At 43.6% G+C, this 18,536-nt stretch overlaps 1 protein-coding gene across 2 annotated transcripts in view; it reads left to right on the forward strand.

The window, feature by feature from the left end:
- The window catches only part of GNS (glucosamine (N-acetyl)-6-sulfatase), a 49,803-nt gene that overhangs the window by 14,455 nt on the left and 16,812 nt on the right, over positions 1-18,536 (forward strand). For both annotated transcript variants that reach the window (XM_080661732.1, XM_080661731.1), the window contains exons 6-9: positions 107-274; positions 1,747-1,829; positions 4,798-4,916; positions 7,047-7,150. In XM_080661732.1, the coding sequence (XP_080517858.1) occupies positions 107-274; positions 1,747-1,829; positions 4,798-4,916; positions 7,047-7,150 (474 nt within the window). The remainder of the gene's footprint in view (positions 1-106; positions 275-1,746; positions 1,830-4,797; positions 4,917-7,046; positions 7,151-18,536) is intronic.

Consider the following 18,536-nt stretch of genomic DNA (forward strand, 5'->3'; position numbering starts at 1 on the left):
TAAAAGCTAATATGACCCTGACCCTTCTGTTTACCAGAGAACATGTATCTATCAAGTCTGCAACTGTTGGGTAGGGTAGGAGATGACAAATCTTTGTGTACGTCAGGCTAATGTCTCCTTGGACTTCCTGGACTACAAGTCCAACTTTGAACCATTCTTCATGATGATCTCCACTCCAGCGCCTCACTCACCTTGGATAGCTGCACCCCAGTACCAGAAGACCTTCCAGAACGTCTTTGCACCAAGGAACAAGAACTTCAACATCCATGGAACGGTAGTGTCCCTAATCCTAGAATTAAGCCATACTCGATATAGTTAACTAGTTAATGTACTTGTCAGGGAGCCTTTCAGCCATGTAGTTGGTTTTCTTTCCAGACGCTTAAAGGTAATTACAGCTGTTCCTAATAAGATAGATGGTATAATCTTGCTTCAGAAATACAGATAAGGTTCCTGCCACACATTCTGTGAGCAGCTAGAGAGTCCACAGGGAATATTAAAGAGATGCCATTTTCCTTGACGACAGGCTCTCCTGATAACCTCTGTGCTGGTTCTCTTCTGCCTGGCATGGCTGACACGTGTCCCTTGGGGCCGAGTTGGGCTTGCAGCAGCCTCCTTTGGTGGCCCTCACGCATAGGAAGAAGAGGGGTGACACAATGTGATATGATGGGTAGGGAAATAAAATGGAGAAATGAGCCAGAGCAGGGAATATAATTAAGGGCCACAATTTAAATATTTGCTTCATGTGTTAGTTACTTATCCTTCCCTTGGCACAGGGGATTGACTAGTTCAAATGCAGAATGCCTCTACTGCCCCATGCCTGTTTCCCAGAAATCTTCATTGCTTGTGGTGGAAAGAATGGTGGAAGTGGTGGAAAGAATGAATCTTAGAGTTAGACTCAGCACTACCACCTTCTAGCTTAGTGACCCAACAGTGAGCAAGACGCTAACTTCCGTTGTTCATGCAACTGCTATATGGACTAAATCAGCGGTCGTCAGACCTTTCGGATCTCATGGACCACCATTGGTCCGCGGACCACCGGCTGGTGACTGCTGGACTAAAGTACATAGAAACATCTGGGGTATCACCTGGAATATTGCAAGCATGTGCTTGTTAAGTACGATTTGAAAGCTGAGTGAACTAAGTTTTAAACTAGAGAGCCATTCTCAAACTGTGTTCCAAAAAAATGGATAGCAGTTCCCATGACCAAGTAAGTGCAGAAACTTTAGGTTAAATAAGTCACTCTGCTATAGGATTCCTCAGTTATCATGTTCTAACATGAATTTCCAGTCAGAGGACATGCTATATGCCATCTCTCAAACATATCAAACATACTAACTAAAGAACACTTTGAGGATCATAGTTTGGGACATAGCTTAGGGTTTCAAGACTAGGGAGGAAGGAGAAAGTTAACAGCGTGTGTGAATGTTTTGTGTTGTGTGTTTTTTAACTGACTTTTTTATTTAAATAAGAACCCTCCAGATTTGGACTTGAAGTTTTAGGAGATTGCTATGATGAGATTTTCCCAACAGTTTAGGATGATCGATATCTTAGGTGAGAAAATAGAGGACAATAAAATGTTGACTTATAAGCAAAACTTAAGAGAAATAGAAAGTTAATAATTTACCCTTTTGTAGTTTGGGTAGGAGGCCCAAAGCATATACTCAGAGTTATAAATTTAATTATCTACTATAGTAGTTTATTTGACTGGGTGACTTGGTGTTAACATTTTTTTCTTTTAAATTTTAGAACAAGCACTGGTTAATTAGGCAAGCCAAGACCCCAATGACTAATTCTTCGATACAGTTTTTAGATAATGCATTTAGGAAAAGGTAAGAGCTGCTACTTTCTCAACCTGGGTGGTCTTAGAGGACTCTCCAAATCAGCCTATGAACAGGGGACTGTACTATGTGGTTATCTTTGAGACAAAATCAGAGGGTAACAAGTTGATGGGAGAGACTCTTTGCTTGTTGGGGAGGGCTTCTGTTGCCTCAGAAGCAAAGATTCCTTTACATTTGGGTGTGTGAGGTGGCCTTTGGACCCTCAGACTAATCTATTTTTATGACTTGTTAAAACATTGCAAACTGGAGCCATTAGACTTTTTTTTTTAAGTTTCCACCCAGCCGATGTGGCTCAGTGGTTGAGCGTTGACCTATGAACCAGGAGGTCAGGGTTCGATTCCCAATCACGGCATATGCCCTGGTTTGGGGCTCAATCCCCAGAAGGGGGTGTGCAGGAGGCAGCCGATCAATGATTCTCTCTCATCACTGATGTTTCTATCTCTCCCTCTCCCTTCCTCTCTAAAATAAAAAAATATATATATATATATTTTTTAATGTATTTTATTGGTTTTTTACAGAGAGGAAGGGAGAGGGATAGAGAGTTAGAAACATCGATGAGAGAGAAACATAGATCAGCTGCCTCCTGCACGCCCCCTACTGGGGATGTGCCCACAACCAAGGTACATGCCCTTGACCGGAATCAAACCTGGGACCCTTGAGTCCGCAGGCCGACGCTCTATCCACTGAGCCAAACCCGTTAGGCTACATATATATATTTTTAAAAAGTTTCCTGTATCTAAGGAAAAGGTCAGTTTGTTAGAGACCAGTCTCCCAATATTTGCATAAAACCCAAAGGCTTAGACTAGAGCAAATTATTTACCTTTGCTGTTTGTGATTTTCAAGAAATTCTCTAAGTCAATTTTTCAAAAAATTCATTACTTAAGTTGTAATCTAGTACTTATTACCAGGGGTTGGCAAACTTTTTCTGTAAAGGGCCAGATGGTAAATATTATAGGTTTGCAGGCCATATGATCTCTGTTGTAGCTGCTCAGCTCTGCTGTCAGAGTGCAAAAGCAGCCCAAGACAGTACATGAATGAATGAGCATAATTGTGTTCTAATAAAACTTTATGTGTATGTAAAAACAGACAGTAAGTTGTTTAATGGGTCGTTTCAGATTTATAAACTGAAAAAGTTCTGGAAATCTGTCCCACTATGTGAATATATTTAATACTACTGACCTGTACACTTACACATTAAGATGGTAAATTTTATATTATGTATTTTTTACCACAATTTAAAAGCAAACAACAGACAATGGGCAAACTTTGGCTCATGGCTGCAGTTTGCCAGCCCCTAGTTTAGATCACAAACACTGTTGGGGCACAGGTCCATCTGAATTAATCAGTGCTGAGTTGACAACTTGCCCTAGTCTCTATTCTCATCAACAGTGATGATCCTCCTTATCTAATAAAAGAGTAATATGCAAATTGACTGTACCTCTGCTACACCCACAAGCCACGCCCACAAGCCAGTCAGGAGCGAATATGCAAATAAACCCAACCAAGATGGCTGCAGCCACAGAGAGCAGGTGGGAGGCTTGGGTTTCCCCAGCAATGGAGGAAGCCAAGCTTTCCGCCTGACCTTGCCGGCCCAGGCCTCCACTCCAGGCTACAAAGTTTCAATTATAGAGGATAAATAAATCCCAACAAAAATGGCGGCAGCCACGGAGCTGGAGAGAGCAGGAGGCTAGGGTTGCCCACGGCGATGGAGGAAGCCAAGCTTCTGAAGCCCTGTCCTGCCTTGGCCTCTGCTTAAGGCTACAAAGTTTCAATTATAGAAGATAAATAAATCCCAACAGAAATGGCTGCCACCACAGAGCAAGCAGAAGGCTTGTCTCCGCTCCAGGCTACAAAGTTTCAATTGTAGAAGATAAATAAATCCCAGATACCAGGGCCTCCGCTTGGGTCGCCAGGGGGCATGGCCGGCCTGCAAACCACCACAGGCCCCTCGCCCAGGCCGCCCCACCCCACGCCCCAAGGGAACCCCCACCCTGATTCAGGACACCCTTCAGGGCAAATCAGCTGGCCCCCACCCGTGCACCAGGCCTCTATCCTATCTAATAAAAGAGTAATATGCAGATTGACCATCACTCCAACACACAAGATGGCTGCCCCCATGTGGTCAAAGATCCTGCTTCCATGTGGACACAAGATGGCCACCACAAGATGGCCAGCAGGGGATGGCATTTGGGAGGGACCAGGCCTGCAAGGGAGGGCAGTTGTGGGTGATCAGGCCAGCAGGGGAGGGCAGTTGGGGGCAATCAAGCCTGCAGGGGAGGGCAGTTAGGGGTGACCAGGCCAGCAGTGGAGGGAATTTGGGGGTGACTGGGCCTGCAGGGAAGGGCAGTTGGGCGGGGGGGGGGGGGGCACCCAGGCCTGCAGGGGAGAGCAGTTGGGGGTGACCAGGACTGCAGAGGACGGCAGTTGGGGGTACCCAGGCCTGCAGGGGAGGGCAGTTAGAGGTAACCAGGCCTGCAGGGGAGGGCAGTTAGGGGCAAACAGGCTGGCAGGGGAGCAGTTAGGCATCCATCAGGCTGGCAGGGGAGTGGTTAGGGGGTGATCAGGTCGGCAGACAGAAGCTGTTAGGGGCAATCAGGAAAGCAGGCAGGCGAGCAGTCGGGAGCCAGCAGTCCTGGATTGTGAGAGGGATCCCAGATTGGAGAGGGTGCAGGCTGGGCTGAGGGACACCCTGCCCACCGTGCACGAATTTCATGCATCAGGCCTCTAGTAAGTAATAAAACTAGTTATAGAAAGCCTCATTCATTTCTTTGGAAACAGTTCAATTTGGATTGAGGTAACTATTCTAAAATTTTCTAATCTTTTTTTTTTTGCAATGAGGCATTTGAGGAAAGGAAATTTGTAAATTTCTTTTATTTTTGGGACAATGGTTTTGAGGTTTTGCAGGTGTCCCTGAGCCATTTTCTTTGAGGTTCCATTGACATCCTCTGTTCACATCCAGGTGGCAAACTCTACTCTCAGTTGATGACCTTGTGGAGAAACTGGTCAAGAGATTGGAGTTCATCGGGGAGCTCGATAACACTTACATCTTTTATACCTCTGACAATGGCTACCACACAGGTAAGGGGCGTGGTTGGGTGTTGAGACCTTTGGGAGGTGCCTTTCCTTTTTTACCCAACCAGGATCACTGTCAGGGAGCTCTGGTGTCTGTAGAGCAGTTTAGAGGTCAGAGGGAAGGTCTTGCCCTCAGGTTCCCTCTGGTCAGAGGGCCAACTCATTGCCACATGGAGAGACCAGTTTCATTATTTGCTGTGTCATCTGCTCTGTTACGTGATGTTCCAGGAATCGGGAGCAGAGTGAGCTTGATGGGTTGGAGGCAGGATTTATGAAGGAGGTAAGAAGTTGAACGGGATTTCAAGAACAAGCAGACTTTAGAAAATAAGGGTAAGACATTTTACACAGAAGATTAAGAGAAGATTGTCTTGGGTGTGGGGGGACTCTTTCATGCGAAATTGTGAAATTAGTTTTGTGTGTGTGTGCGTGCACGCACACGCGCATGCGCATATGTGTGGGTTTTATTTTTGTGTGTGTGTTTTGTCTTTAAAACTGCAGGATGAACTTGCATCCTTTCTACTTGAACCTTTTGCAGGTTAAAAACCAATGTTTTCTTCTTTCCCCACCTATAAATTTCATTAACTTGAGTGGAATTAACCTGAGGCTTGCTTGCATAGAGCAGATTGGGCATTTAATCTATTGTGAATACTAGAGGCCTGTTGCACGAAGAGATTCATGCAATAGGCCTTCGTTCCGGCTGGAATCTGCCGCCTTTGCTGCAGACTCTGGCCAGTGTCTGCCTTCTTCATCTTCGCTGCAGGCTCCGGCCAGAGTCTGCCATCTTCGTCTTTGCTGCAGACTCCAACTGGAGTCTGCCATCTTCGTCTTCCCTGCAGACTCCGGCCAGAGTCTGCTGTCTCCATCTTCGCTTCGGCCGGAGTGCCGCTCCTATAGATCCCTCCCCCCCCCCCCCCGCCCTCCCTCTCATAGCAGGCGTCCTGCCCTGCCTGGCCACTCCGTGCCTGGAGCAGCTGGGCGGCTTCCATTTTTGGCCTTCTAATTTGCATATTCCCTCCTGATTGGCTGGTGGGTGTAGCAGAGTGATGGTCAATTTCCATGTTTCTCTTTTATTAGTGTAGATGTAGATTTTTAAGCACTTGAAGTAGAGACTAATAAAATAACCCCCATTATCCAGCTTCAGTTTTCAGTTGCATGTGGCCTGTCTTTTGAATTCTTCCTTACCCTACCCTGGTGTGTTTTTTTAGCTAGAAGGTTTTGTAGAAACTCTGGAAATTGTGATTCCACACATCAACACTTGATTGTGCATCTGACTAGTTTATTTTGTATCAGGATCTAGACAAAGTCTGCATGCTACCTTTAGCTTTTGTGTGTCCTAAAAGCTGTCATTGCCACTGATTGATTGGAAAAACTGGTCTTTTGTCCATTAGAATATCTGACCTTCTGGCTTTTATCTTGTTTGTTTATACTTAGCATTTCCTGTCGATTGGTAGTCAGATCTAGGGTCTTAATAGAAACTCACATTTTCAGCAAGCATGCTTTCTTGGTGATGCTGCTGTGTACTTCCTATTGCATCCCTTCATGATGTCTCGGTGTCTGGTTGCCCCACTCTAGGGATGCTAGTATTAATTGATGGCCCATGTGGTGTCAGCCTATCCTGTGAACCTTCTGTGGTTAAAACTTTCATTGATGCTTAAATTCATTTTTCCCTCAGAAATTGTAAAATGTTGACTTTATAATTCTCTTCTTCCTTTTGCATTTATTAGCTGGAATTCCTCAGAGAAGAATTTTCCCTCAACTGTTCAGTTATTTTGAAATGCAGTTTATTCAGGAAAGGCCCAATAAATGTTTTTGTCCCTTTATTTAGCAGTTTTCAGAATAATCTCATTCAGTTGAGTATCATACATAAATTATGCATTTGTGTTTCAGTACTTCCCAGTCACTCTTTTTCCTGAATTTGTCCTATTTTAGATCAGGGAGTCCCCCTAGGCATTTATTTAAGGAAGATGAACTCATTGTTTCCTGCCTTATAGTAATGAGACCCAGGCAAATTTAAACCTCCTATTAAAGCACCATAATTAGAGGAACAAAGTTGTTTTGTTTTTGTTGACTAAATGAATGAATATGCGTGACACTTCCATCTGGGCTCCATCTTTACCCTATGCATTTTGTTTTCAGGACAGTTTTCTTTGCCAATAGACAAAAGGCAGCTGTATGAGTTTGATATCAAAGTTCCCCTGTTGGTTCGAGGGCCTGGGATCAAACCGAATCAGACAAGCAAGGTAGGTGTCTGACAAGATGATGCTGTTTATAGGTAGCACTTGCATGAGAAAATAAGGCTGATTAGATTTCTCCTCCTATGAGATGAAAGCTGATTGATTTAAGATTGTGTAAGTGTCCCTTGGAAACAGTGACTTTTTTTAAACACCTGACCACTCCCTATTAATTGTATCCCCCCCTCCAAATACATATGTATGTATATATACACACACGTACATTATATATAATGTCAGCATGAATAACTTTTGTCTTTTATTGAATTTTTAAAATTATAGTTAACATACAGCATATATTAACTTCAGGCATACAAGATCGTGATTAGACATTTGTATACCTTGAAGTGATCACCACGAGATAAGATTAGTACCCACCTGGCACCACACATAGTTATAACAGTATTATTGACTATATTGTCTATTCTGTACTTTACCTACCTGTGACTAATTTTATAACTAGCAGTTTGTATTTTGTAATCCCCTTCACATTTTTCGCCCTTCCCCTAACCACTTTCCCATCTGGCAACCATCAGTTTGTTCTCAGTATCTATGAGTTTGTTTCTTTTCTCTTTTTTTGGTTTGTGTATTTTGTATTTTAGATTCCACATATAAGTAAAGTTGGACATTATTTGTCTTTCTCTGTCTGACTTATTTCACTTGACATAGTACCCTCTGGGTCCATCCATGTTGTTTCACCACGTCTTCTTTATTCATCTATCGATAGACACCTAGTCTACTTCCATATCTTGGCTATTGTAAATAATGCTGAAATGAACATAAGGGTGCATATATCTTTTCAAATTACTGTTTTCACTTTATTTGGATAAATACCCAGAAATGAGATTGCTGGGTCATATGGTAGCTCTATGATTCGTTTTTTGAAAACTCTCCATATGTTTTCCATAGTGGCTGCACCAGTTTACAATCTCACCAACAGTGCAGGAAGGTTCCCTTTTCTCCACATCCTCCCCACCCACACTTGTTTGTTGATTTACTGATATTAGCCATTCTGAGAGGTGTGAGGTAATATCCCATTGTGTTTTTGGTTTGCATTTCCCTGATGATTGGTGATTTTGAGCATCTTTACATGTGTCTGTTTGCTATCTGTATGTCCTCTTCAGAGAAATGTCTGTTCAGGTCCTCTGCCCATTTTTAAATTTGATTGATTGTTTTTTGACGTTGAGTTGTATGAGTTCTTTATATATTTTGCATATTAACCCATTACCAGAATATCATTTCAAATATATTTTCCCATTCAGTAGATCAGTGGTCGGCAAACTCATTAGTCAACAGAGCGGCAAACCGCGGCTCACGAGGTTTCCACTGCCCTAGATGACATATACTAAAATCAATCTCAAAGAGTCCATTGCCCATTTTGTCTTCTAGGAGGTGTATAATTCCAGGTCTTACATACAAGACTAATCCATCTTGTGTTTATTTTTGTGTATGGTGTAGGACAGTGGTTGGCAAACTCATTAGTCAACAGAGCCAAATATCAACAGTACAACGATTGAAATTTCTTTTGAGAGACAAATTTTTTAAACTTAAACTTCTTCTAATGCCACTTCTTCAAAACAGACTTGCCCAGGCCGTGGTATTTTGTGGAAGAGCCACACTCAAGGGGCCAAAGAGCCGCATGTGGCTCGCGAGCCGCAGTTTGCCGACCACTGGTGTAAGAAAATGGTCTAATTTAATTTTTTGCATGTATCTATTCTGTTTTCCCAGCATTTATTGAAGAAGAGACTGTTTTACCTCCTTGTATATTCTTGCCTCCTTTGCAGCCGTGGGCAAACTACGGCCCGCGGGAGCCGAAAGAGCGGAGGGTTCTCTTGCTCTCCCCTCCGCTCCTTTACTTTGAATTTATATTAGTTCACACAAACTCTCCATCCATGCTTTTGTTCCGGCCCTCCGGTCCAGTTTAAGAACCCATTGTGGCCCTTGAGTCAAAAAGTTTGCCCACCCCTGCTCCTTTGTCATATACTAATTGGGCATATAAGCATGGGTTTATTCCTGAGGTCTCTATTCTCCTTTGATCTACTTGTCTGTTTTTGTGCCAATACTGTATTGTTTTGATTACTATAGACTTGTAGTATAGTTTGAAATCAGGTAGTGGAATACCTCCAACTTTTTTCTTCTTTCTCAATATTATTTTGCCTATTCAGGGTGTTTTGTGGTTCCAAAATAATTTTAGGATTATTTGTTCTACTTTTGTGAAAAATGACATTGCTATTTTTTTTTAAATATGTTTTTATTGATTTCAGAGAGGGAGAGGAAGAGAGAGATAGAAACATCAGTGATGAGAGAGAATCATTGATCGGCTGCCTCCTGCACGTCCCCTACTGGGGATCGAGCCCACAACCAATACATGTGCCCTGACCAGGAATCTAACGGTAATGATAGGGTTCATAGGTGGATGCTCAACTATGCTACACTGGCCAGGTGCCACTGGTATTTTGATAGAGATTGCATTTAATCTTGCTTTGGGTAACACCGACATTGAAACAGTATTCTTTCCACAAGCACAGTATATCCTTCCATTTACCAGTGTATTATAGTTTTTAGAGTACAGGTCTTTTAAGTTTTTCATTTCTTTTTGATGCAATTGTAAATGAGATTATTTTCTTCTCTTTCTGATAGTTCAGTATCCTATCTAATAAAGAGGGAATATGCTAATTGACCCTCACGCTGTCGCAAAGATGGAGGTGCCCACAGCCAATAAGGAGAGAATATACTAATTGACTGCCCTGCCCTCAAAGATGGCGGTGCCCACAGCCACAAGATGGCGGTGCCCAGTCCCCTCAGCCCTGCCGGGGTGGCAGGCACATGGCAAGGCCCACCCCGCACGCCTGCCTCCAGAGTCCCCAGTCCCCTCATCCCCCAAGCTGTACAGGGCCGGCCCGAGGCACAGGCAAGCCTCAGATGGCAGCTGCCCGGCCGCCCAGGGCCGCCGGAGGCTCAGGTAACCAGGGCCAGCCGAGGCTTGCACTAGCAGCAGTGGCAGCAGCAGAGGTGTGATGGGGCGTTGCCTTCCCCTGATCACAAGGTCGCCTTCCGCCCCTGAGGGCTCCTGGACTGAGAGAGGGGGCAGGCCGGGCTGAGGGACCCCCCCTCTCCAGTGCATGAATTTTCATGCACCAGGCCTCTAGTTCTATGTAATAAAGAGGTAATGTGCAAATTGACCATCACTCCAACACACAAGATGGCCACCACAAGATGGCCAGCAGGGGAGGGCAGTTGTGGGTGATCAGGCCAGCACAGAAGGGCAGTTGGGGGGACCAGGTCTGCAGGGGAGGGTAGTTGGGAGGGACCAGGCCTGCAGGGGAGGGCAGTTGGGAGGGATCAGGCCTGAAAGGGAGGGCAGTTGGGAGCGATCAGGCCTGCAGCGGAAGACAGTTGGGGGGACCCAGGCCTGCAGGGAAGGGCATTTGGGGGTGACCAGGCCTGCAGGAGAGGGCAGTTAGGGGCAATCGGGCCAGCAGGGGAGCAGTTAGGCGTCAATCAGGCTAGCAGGGGAGTGGTTAGGGTGTGATCAGGCTGGCAGGCAGAAGCGATTAGGGGCAATCAGGCAGGCAGGCAGGCAGGCGGGCAAGCAGTTGGGAGCCAGTAATCCTGGATTGTGAGAGGGATGTCTGGCTGCCCATTTAGTCCGGATCCCACCAGGATCATGCCTAAACGGGCAGTCGGATATCCTTCGAGGTGTCCCAGATTGGAGAGGGTGCAGGCTGGGTTGAGGGACCCCCCCCCCCCCCCAGTGCACGAATTTCATGCACCAGGACGCTAGTCCTATATAATAAGAGTAATATGCAAATTGACCATCACTCCAACATACAAGATGGCTGCCCCCATGTGGACACAAGATGGCCACCACAAGATGGCCAGCAGGGGAGGGCAGGGCTGTTGGGAGGGACCAGGCCTGCAAGGGAGGGCAGTGTGGGCGATCAGGCCAGGAGGGGAGAGTAGTTGGGGGGGACCAGGCCTGTAAGGGAGGGCAGTTAGTGGTGACCAGGCCGGCAGAGGAAAGAAGTTGGGGGCAACCGGGACTGCAGGGAAGGGCAGTTGGGGGGGACCCAGGCCTGCAGGGGAGAGCAGTTGGGGGGAACCAGGCCTACAGGGGAGGGCAGTTAGGGGTGACCATGCCTGCAGGGGAGGTCAGTTAGGGGTGACCAGGCCTTCAGGGGAGGGCAGTTAGGGGTGATCAGGCTGGCAGGGGAGGGCAGTTAGGGGCAATCAGGCTGGCAGGGGAGTGGTTAGGGGGTGATCAGACTGGCAGGCAGAAGCCGTTAGGGGCAGTCAGGAAGGCAGGCAGGCAAGCAGTTGGGAGCCAGCAGTCCTGGATTGTGAGAGGGATGTCCGACTGCCCGTTTGGGATTGGGCCTAAAAGGGCAGTCAGACATCCCTCTAGGGGTCCCAGATTGGAGAGTGTGCAGGCTGGGCTGAGGGACACCCCCCCCCATGCATGAATTTCGTGCACCAGGCCACTAGTCTATAATAATAAAAGCATAATATGCTAATTAGACCAGACAACCTTCCAGATGAAGCTGGGGTTGTGAGGGAAACCCAGGTCCCTGGTGCCAGAGGGAAGCCGGTGCCGGAGCTGGGGGAAGAAAGGCCTACTCTTGAGCAAATTTCGTGCATCGGGCCTCTAGTTAGTATATAAAATTGCAATAGATTTTCTGACTATTAATTTTTTATTCTGCAGCTTCACTGAGTTCATTAATTCTAGTAGTTTTTGGTAGAATTTTCAGGGTTTTCTTTATCTCTCATATCATGAGCAAATAGTGATAGTTGTACTTCTTCCTTTCCAATTTGGATGCCTTTTATTTCTTTTTCACGTCTGATTGCTGCATATCCTTATCTTATTCCTGATCTTGGAGGAAAAGCTTTAACCTTCTCATTGTTGAGTGTGATGTCAGTTATGGGTTTCTCATATACGGCCTTTATAATCAGATTTATTCCCTTTATCTCCACTATGCTGAAAGTTTTGATCATAAATAGATGCCTGGTGCACAAAATGGGTGCACAGGTAGGGTCCCTGGGCCTGGCCAGTGATCAGGGCCAATTGGGGCCTTCTGGCTGCCGGCCGGGGCCTTCCTTCCCCGGCTGCCGGCCGCTGGCCGGGGCCTTCCTTTGTTCTGCGCCTCCCACTGGTGGTCAGTGCATGTCATAGTGAGCAATCAAACTCCCGGTCAAACTCCCAAGGGGACACTTTGCATATTAGCCTTTTATATAGAGAGATTGGTGTTAGATTTTTGTCACATGCTTTTTCTATATCTATTGCTATGATTATATGATTTTTCTCTTTCATTTTGTCTTTGATTATATGATTTTTATTCTTCATTTTGTACATGTGGTATGTCATGTTAATTGATTTGTGGATATTGACCCAAGTTTGCATCCTTGGAAATAAATCCCACTTGATCATGGTGTATGATCTTTTTAATGTATTGCTGAATTTGATTTGCTAATATTTTGTTAAGGATTTTTACATCTATGTTCATCAGGGATAATGGACTATAATTTTCTTTTTTTTGTTGTGTCTTTGTCTGGTTTTGGTATAAGGGTACTGCTGGCCTTAAATGAGTTTGGGAGCTTTCCCTCTCATATTTTAGAATAGTTTGATAAAGGTAGGTATTAATTGTTCTTTGAATGTTTGGTAAAATTCACCTCTGAAGCTGTCTGGTCCAGGACTTCTGTTTGTTGGGAAATTTTTTTATTATAGATTTGATTTCATTAGTAATTGGTCCATTCAGATTTTCTATTTATTCCTGATTCAGACTTGGAAGATTATATGTTTCTGGGAATTTATTCATTTCTTTGAAGTTGTCCAATTTGTTGGCATATAATTGTTTGTAGTGTTTTCTTATCATTCTTTATTTATGTGATACCACTTGGGTCATTTCTCATTCATTTTGGATGTTACTTATTTGAGCCCTCTTTTTTCCTTAATGAATCTGATTAAAGATTTATCAGTGATGTTTAACTTTTCAAAGAATCAGCTCTTAATTTTATTGATCTTTATTATTTTTTTTAGTCTCTATTTCTGATCCTTGTTATCTCCTACCTTCTACAAACTTTGGGCTTTGCTCTTTTCTTGTTTGTTTAGGCATAAAGTTATATTGTTTATGTGAAATGTTTCTTGTTTCTTGAGGTAGGCCTGTATTGCTATGTATTTCTCTCTTAGAACTGCTTTTGCTGTGTCCCATAGATTTTTGGACCGTTGTGTTTCCATTTTCATTTGTCTCAGGGTATCTTTTAATTTCCTCCTTGATTTCTTTATTAACACATTGAGTGTTTAGTAGCATGTTGTTTACCCTTCATGTGTTTGTTCCAGTTTTTTTTTTCTTATAATTGATTTACAGTTTCATACTGTTAGAATTAGAGAAGGTGCTTGATAATGATTTCAGTCTTCTTAAATTTTGTGCCCCATCATGTCCTAGGAAATGTTTCATGTGCACTTGAGAAAAATATATATTCTATTTATTAAATCCATATGACCTAAAATGTGCCTTTTTAAATTTTTATTTTATTGTTGAGAGTATTGCAGATGTTCCCCATTTTCTCCCTTTGCCCACCTCCACCCATCTTCCACCCCATCCCGGACCTTCACCTGTCTTATTGTCTGTGTCCAATGGGCAATGACTAATTTGTACTTTTAAATCCCTTTGCCTTGTTCACCCATTGCCCCAAACCCCCTCCCGTCAAAATATTCTCTGTATCTGTGATTCTGTTTCTGTCTGCTTGTTCATTTATTTTTATTTTTAGATTAAATTGTTGACAGAAATATATTTATTGCCATTTTATTGTTCATAAAATAAACAATATTTTATTTCTGTCAAAATATTCTCTGTATCTGTGGTTCTGTTTCTGTCTGCTTATTCATTTACTTTTATTTTTAGATTAAATTGTTGATAGGAATATATTTATTGCCATTTTATTGTTCATATTCTTGATCTTTTTTTTCTTTCTTTCTTCTTCTTGAAGAAGACCCTTTAACATTTCATGTAATACTGGTTTGTAGTGATGAACTCCTTTAGCTTTTTCTTATCTGGGAAGATTTTTATCTAACCTTCAGTTCTAAATGATAACTTTCCTGGGTAGAGTAATCATGGTTATAGGTCCTTGCTTTTCATCACTTTGAATATTTCTTGCTACTCCCTTCTGACCTGCAAAGTTTCTGTTGGGAAATCAGCTGAGAGTTTTACAGGTGCTCCTTTGCTGTTCTCATTGGGTGTTTTTTTGCTTCCTTATATTTCATATTCTTGATTTGATTCTCGGTGTCCTCTACTGTTGATTCCCTGTAAGTTATTCTTTATTTCACTTAGTGTATCCTTCATTTTTGACTGGTCCTTTCTTATGTGGTTGATGTTGTCACTAAGTCCCTTGAAATTCTCATTAAGTTCCTTGAAGTTCTCAGTGAGATCCTTGAGCTTCCTTATAACCATTGTTTTGAACTCTGTATCTGGTAGCTTCTTGCTTCCATTTCATTTAGTAGTTGTTGTTTTTTCTGGAGAGTTCTCCTATTCTTTCATTTGTGACATGTTTCATTATATCCACATTTTGGCTGCTTCCTTGTGTTTGTATCTATGTATTAGGTAGATCTGCTATGTCTCCCGGACTTAGTAGAGTGGCCTTATGTAATTGGTGTCCTATATGGCCCAGTGGCTCAGCCTCCCTAATCACCTGAGCTGGGCACTCTAGGTGCACCCCTGTTTGAGCTGTGTGCATTGTCCTGTTGTAGTTGAGTCTTGGTTGATCTTGGTGTTTCTGGGAGGGATTACTCCTCAGGCCAGTTGACTAGCACTAATGGTGGAAGAGCTGCTGTGCAGGAGCCAGCCCTGTGGAGGTCTTGTTTCAGTACTCACCAAGTCTGCCCCTTGCATGTGTCACTCATGAAGGTGGTAGGGTTGTAATCTGGTGTGGTCTAAGCTGACTATCAGGTGCACTGGCTCTGGAATCTCCTGGGGAGTGCAAAGTCAGCCACTGCCTATGCCCTGCCTGGGCCACCCAGTATGAGCTACAAAGTAATCTGCAGGTGGCTGCTACTTGTGTTGGGCTTTGAGGTGCCCAGGAGAAGCCAAGTTATGAACCAAGATAGGCTGCCGCTAGCTCTGGGCCTGGGGCCACTTATTGAAAGGTATGGGGCACACAGAAGTCAGCTGCTGCTTGTTTGAGAGATTTTAGGAAAGTCTTAAGCATGAGTCAAGAGAGACCAGCTGCATGGAAAAGCCACTGGAAATGGCTTGGATGAGCCTGCAAGTAGGGAGGGGCAGGGTCTCAGGGAATCACCAGGGCAGGGTAAAAAATGTGAGCCAGGTTGATGGAGATTCAGATATGGCGCCTGCCTCTTGGCTCTGTGGCAGGGAGGGTCAGCAAAGGAACACCGGCCTCTGCCAGCCCTCTGTCTGGGAGAAAGCTGCCCCTCCAGCTCTCGCCCTGATTCCAGACAAGATAGTTCCTCCCAAATGTCCCAGGTTCCTTTCAAGCTGCTGTCACAGCACTGGAGCTCAGAGGAAGTGATTCGAGTAAGTCTGTACACAGGCCCTTTAAGAGAAGAACTGCCTGGGGCTAGCAGCCTCCATGTCACTCAGCCACAATTCCCACTGGTTTACAGCCAGAAGTTGTGGGAACTTATCTTCCCGGCACTGGAACCCTGGGCAGGGGGGCCTGGTGTAGGGCAGGGATCCCTCGCTCCTCAGGGAAACCTCCACATTTTAAAAATTGGGATATTCCTCCCAATTTTAAAACCACCACACGTCAGTGTCAGACCTGCCGGTTCTGCTATTCCACTCCACTTCTCTGCTCTTCCTTCTAGTCTCAGTGTGCTTCTTCTTTAATTCCCTAGTTGTAGGACTTCTGTTCCGCTAGATTTCAGGTGGTTCTGAATTACGGTTGTTCTGTATTTTAGTTGTAATTTTGATGTGGTTGTGGGAGGCAGTGGAACCTTGATCTAATGTCTCTTTTAAGGCTACTGTTTCCTTGTAGATTTTCTCTGTCTGGATTATCTATCTATTGATGTAAGTGGGATGTTAAAGTCCCCTAGTATTATTGTATTACTGTTGATCAGTCCCTTAATCTGTTAATATTTGCTTTATGTATTTAGATGCCCCCCTACAGTGGTTGTGTAAATGTTTACTAGAGTTGTTTTCTTGTTGGGTTGATCTTTTATCATTATGTAATGCCCTTCTTTGTCTCTTGTTACAGCCTTTGTTTTAAAGTCTATTTTGTCTGAAATAAGTATTGCTACCCTAGCTTTTTTTTTTCCACTTGCAGGAAATATTTTTTTCCATATTTCTATTTTTAGTCTGTATGTATCTTTATTTGAAGAGAGTCTCTTGTAGGATCTTGTTTTTTTATCCACTCAGCCACCCTATGTCTTTTGATTGAAACATTTAGTTTATTATACTTAAAGAAATTATACATAGTTATTGCTATTTTATTGATTGTTTTCTGTGGTTCTCTGTTCTTCTCTTGCTGTCTTCTCTTGTACATTGATGACTCTGTAGGGTTTTGTTTGAATTCCTTTCTCTTTAATCTTTGTGTACCTCTTATAGGTTTTTAATAGTTACCATGAGATTCATATATATCAAGCTGTGTTTATAGCAGTCTGTTTTAAGTTGATGGTTGCTCAAGTTCTAATGCATTCTAAAAGCACAACATATTTTACTCACCTTCTCCAAGTTTGTTTTTTGTGTAATTTATTGTATTTACACATGATCCTTACTACTTTTGTCTTTTAATCTTCATGCTGCTTGCGCGCTTTATAATTGGTTGATCTACTATTTTTATTAATCTTTGCCTTTATTAGTGAGAAATGTTTTTATTCCTGTATTTTATTTTTAGTTTGGCCTTTTTTTGGTTTCATGTAGTCCCTTTAACATTTCTTGTAATGCCAGTTTAGTGGTGAGGAACTCCTTTAGCTTTTCCTTGTCTGGGAAATTCTCTCTTTCAACTCTGAATAAGAACCTTCCTGGGTATAGTATTCTTGGTTATAGATTGTCTCTTTCATGACTTTGGATATATCATGTCATTCCTTTCAGCCTGCAGAGTTTCTGTAATGAAAAATCAGTTGATAGTCTTATGGGAGTTCTCTTGTACATAACTAGCTGCTTTCCTCTTGCTACTTTTAAGACTCGTCTTTTACTTTTGGCATTTTAATTATGTTGTGTCTTGGTATGGGCCTTTTTGGGTTCATCTTGTTTGGGCTTTCTATGAGTCCTGGATTTGGATGTCTGTTTCCTTCACCAGGTTAGGAAAGTTTTCAGTCATTCTTCGAATAGGTTTTCTATCTATTCTTCTTCTGAGATCCTTATGATGCAAAAGTTGGTATGCTTGAAGTTGTCCCAGAGATCCCTTCTTCTTTGTTTTATTCTTTTTTCTCTTTGTTGTTTTGATTGGATGTCTTCCACTACCTTTTCTTTCAGATAGCTAATTTGTCGTCTGCTTTATCTAATCTGTTATTGATTCCCTCTAATATATTTTTCATTTCAGTTATTGTATTCTTTTTTATATTCTGTCTCTTTGTTCAAGTTCTCACTGAGTTCTTGTATTCTTCTGAGTTTGATTAGCATAACCATTGTTTTGAATCCTTTATCTATTAGATTGTTGATTCTGTTTTGTTTAGTTCTTTTTCTGGATTTTTGTCCTCTAATTTGGAATATTTTTTTGCCTTCTCATTTTCACTGACATTCTGTGTTTGGTTCTGTGTATTAGGTAGATCTGATACATCTCCTGGTCTTGAAAGAGTGGCCTTATATAGGTGTCATTTGGGGCCCAGGGTCACAGTCCTCCTGGTTACCTGAGCCAGGTGCTCCAGATGTGACACCTGTGTGGGTTGTGTGTGCCCTCCTGATACAGTTTGGCCTCAGTTGCTGCTGGGAGGTCAGTGGGTGGGATTGACCTTTAGGCTGATTGGCTGTATCAGTGGACAAGCTGCTGTGCAGAGGCTAACGCCATGGAGTGGGAGTCACTCTAGCAGAGTCCAAGGCTGCCTGTTTGGTATGTCACTTGTAGAGCCACTTGGGTGGGGCTCTAGAGCAGTCTGAAGCCAGCCAATGGTTCTTTGGGTCTGGAGCCTCTTGGGAGGGGCAGCAGTGTGGGCTGAGGCCAGCTGCCACCTGCAGTCACTTGCATGCACTTGGGAGAGGCTGGTGTGCTAACCAAAGCTGGCTGCCACTTGTGCCAGGATTGGGACTGTTTGGTTGGCGCTATACTGCAGGAGGCCAGCCACCGTTTGTGCCAGGTTTAGGGCTACTTGTTTGGAGCTGTGTCACAAACCAAGGCTGGTTGTCGTGTCAGGCTTAGGCCACTTAGTGGGAGCTACAGTTCAAGATGAGGCTGGCCACCGCTTGTGAGGCTTTGGGAGAGTCCTCAGTAAGCGCCAAGACCAGCTGCT

This window comes from Plecotus auritus, assembly GCF_963455305.1.
Source record: "Plecotus auritus genome assembly, chromosome: 3".
Lineage (NCBI taxonomy): Eukaryota > Metazoa > Chordata > Mammalia > Chiroptera > Vespertilionidae > Plecotus > Plecotus auritus.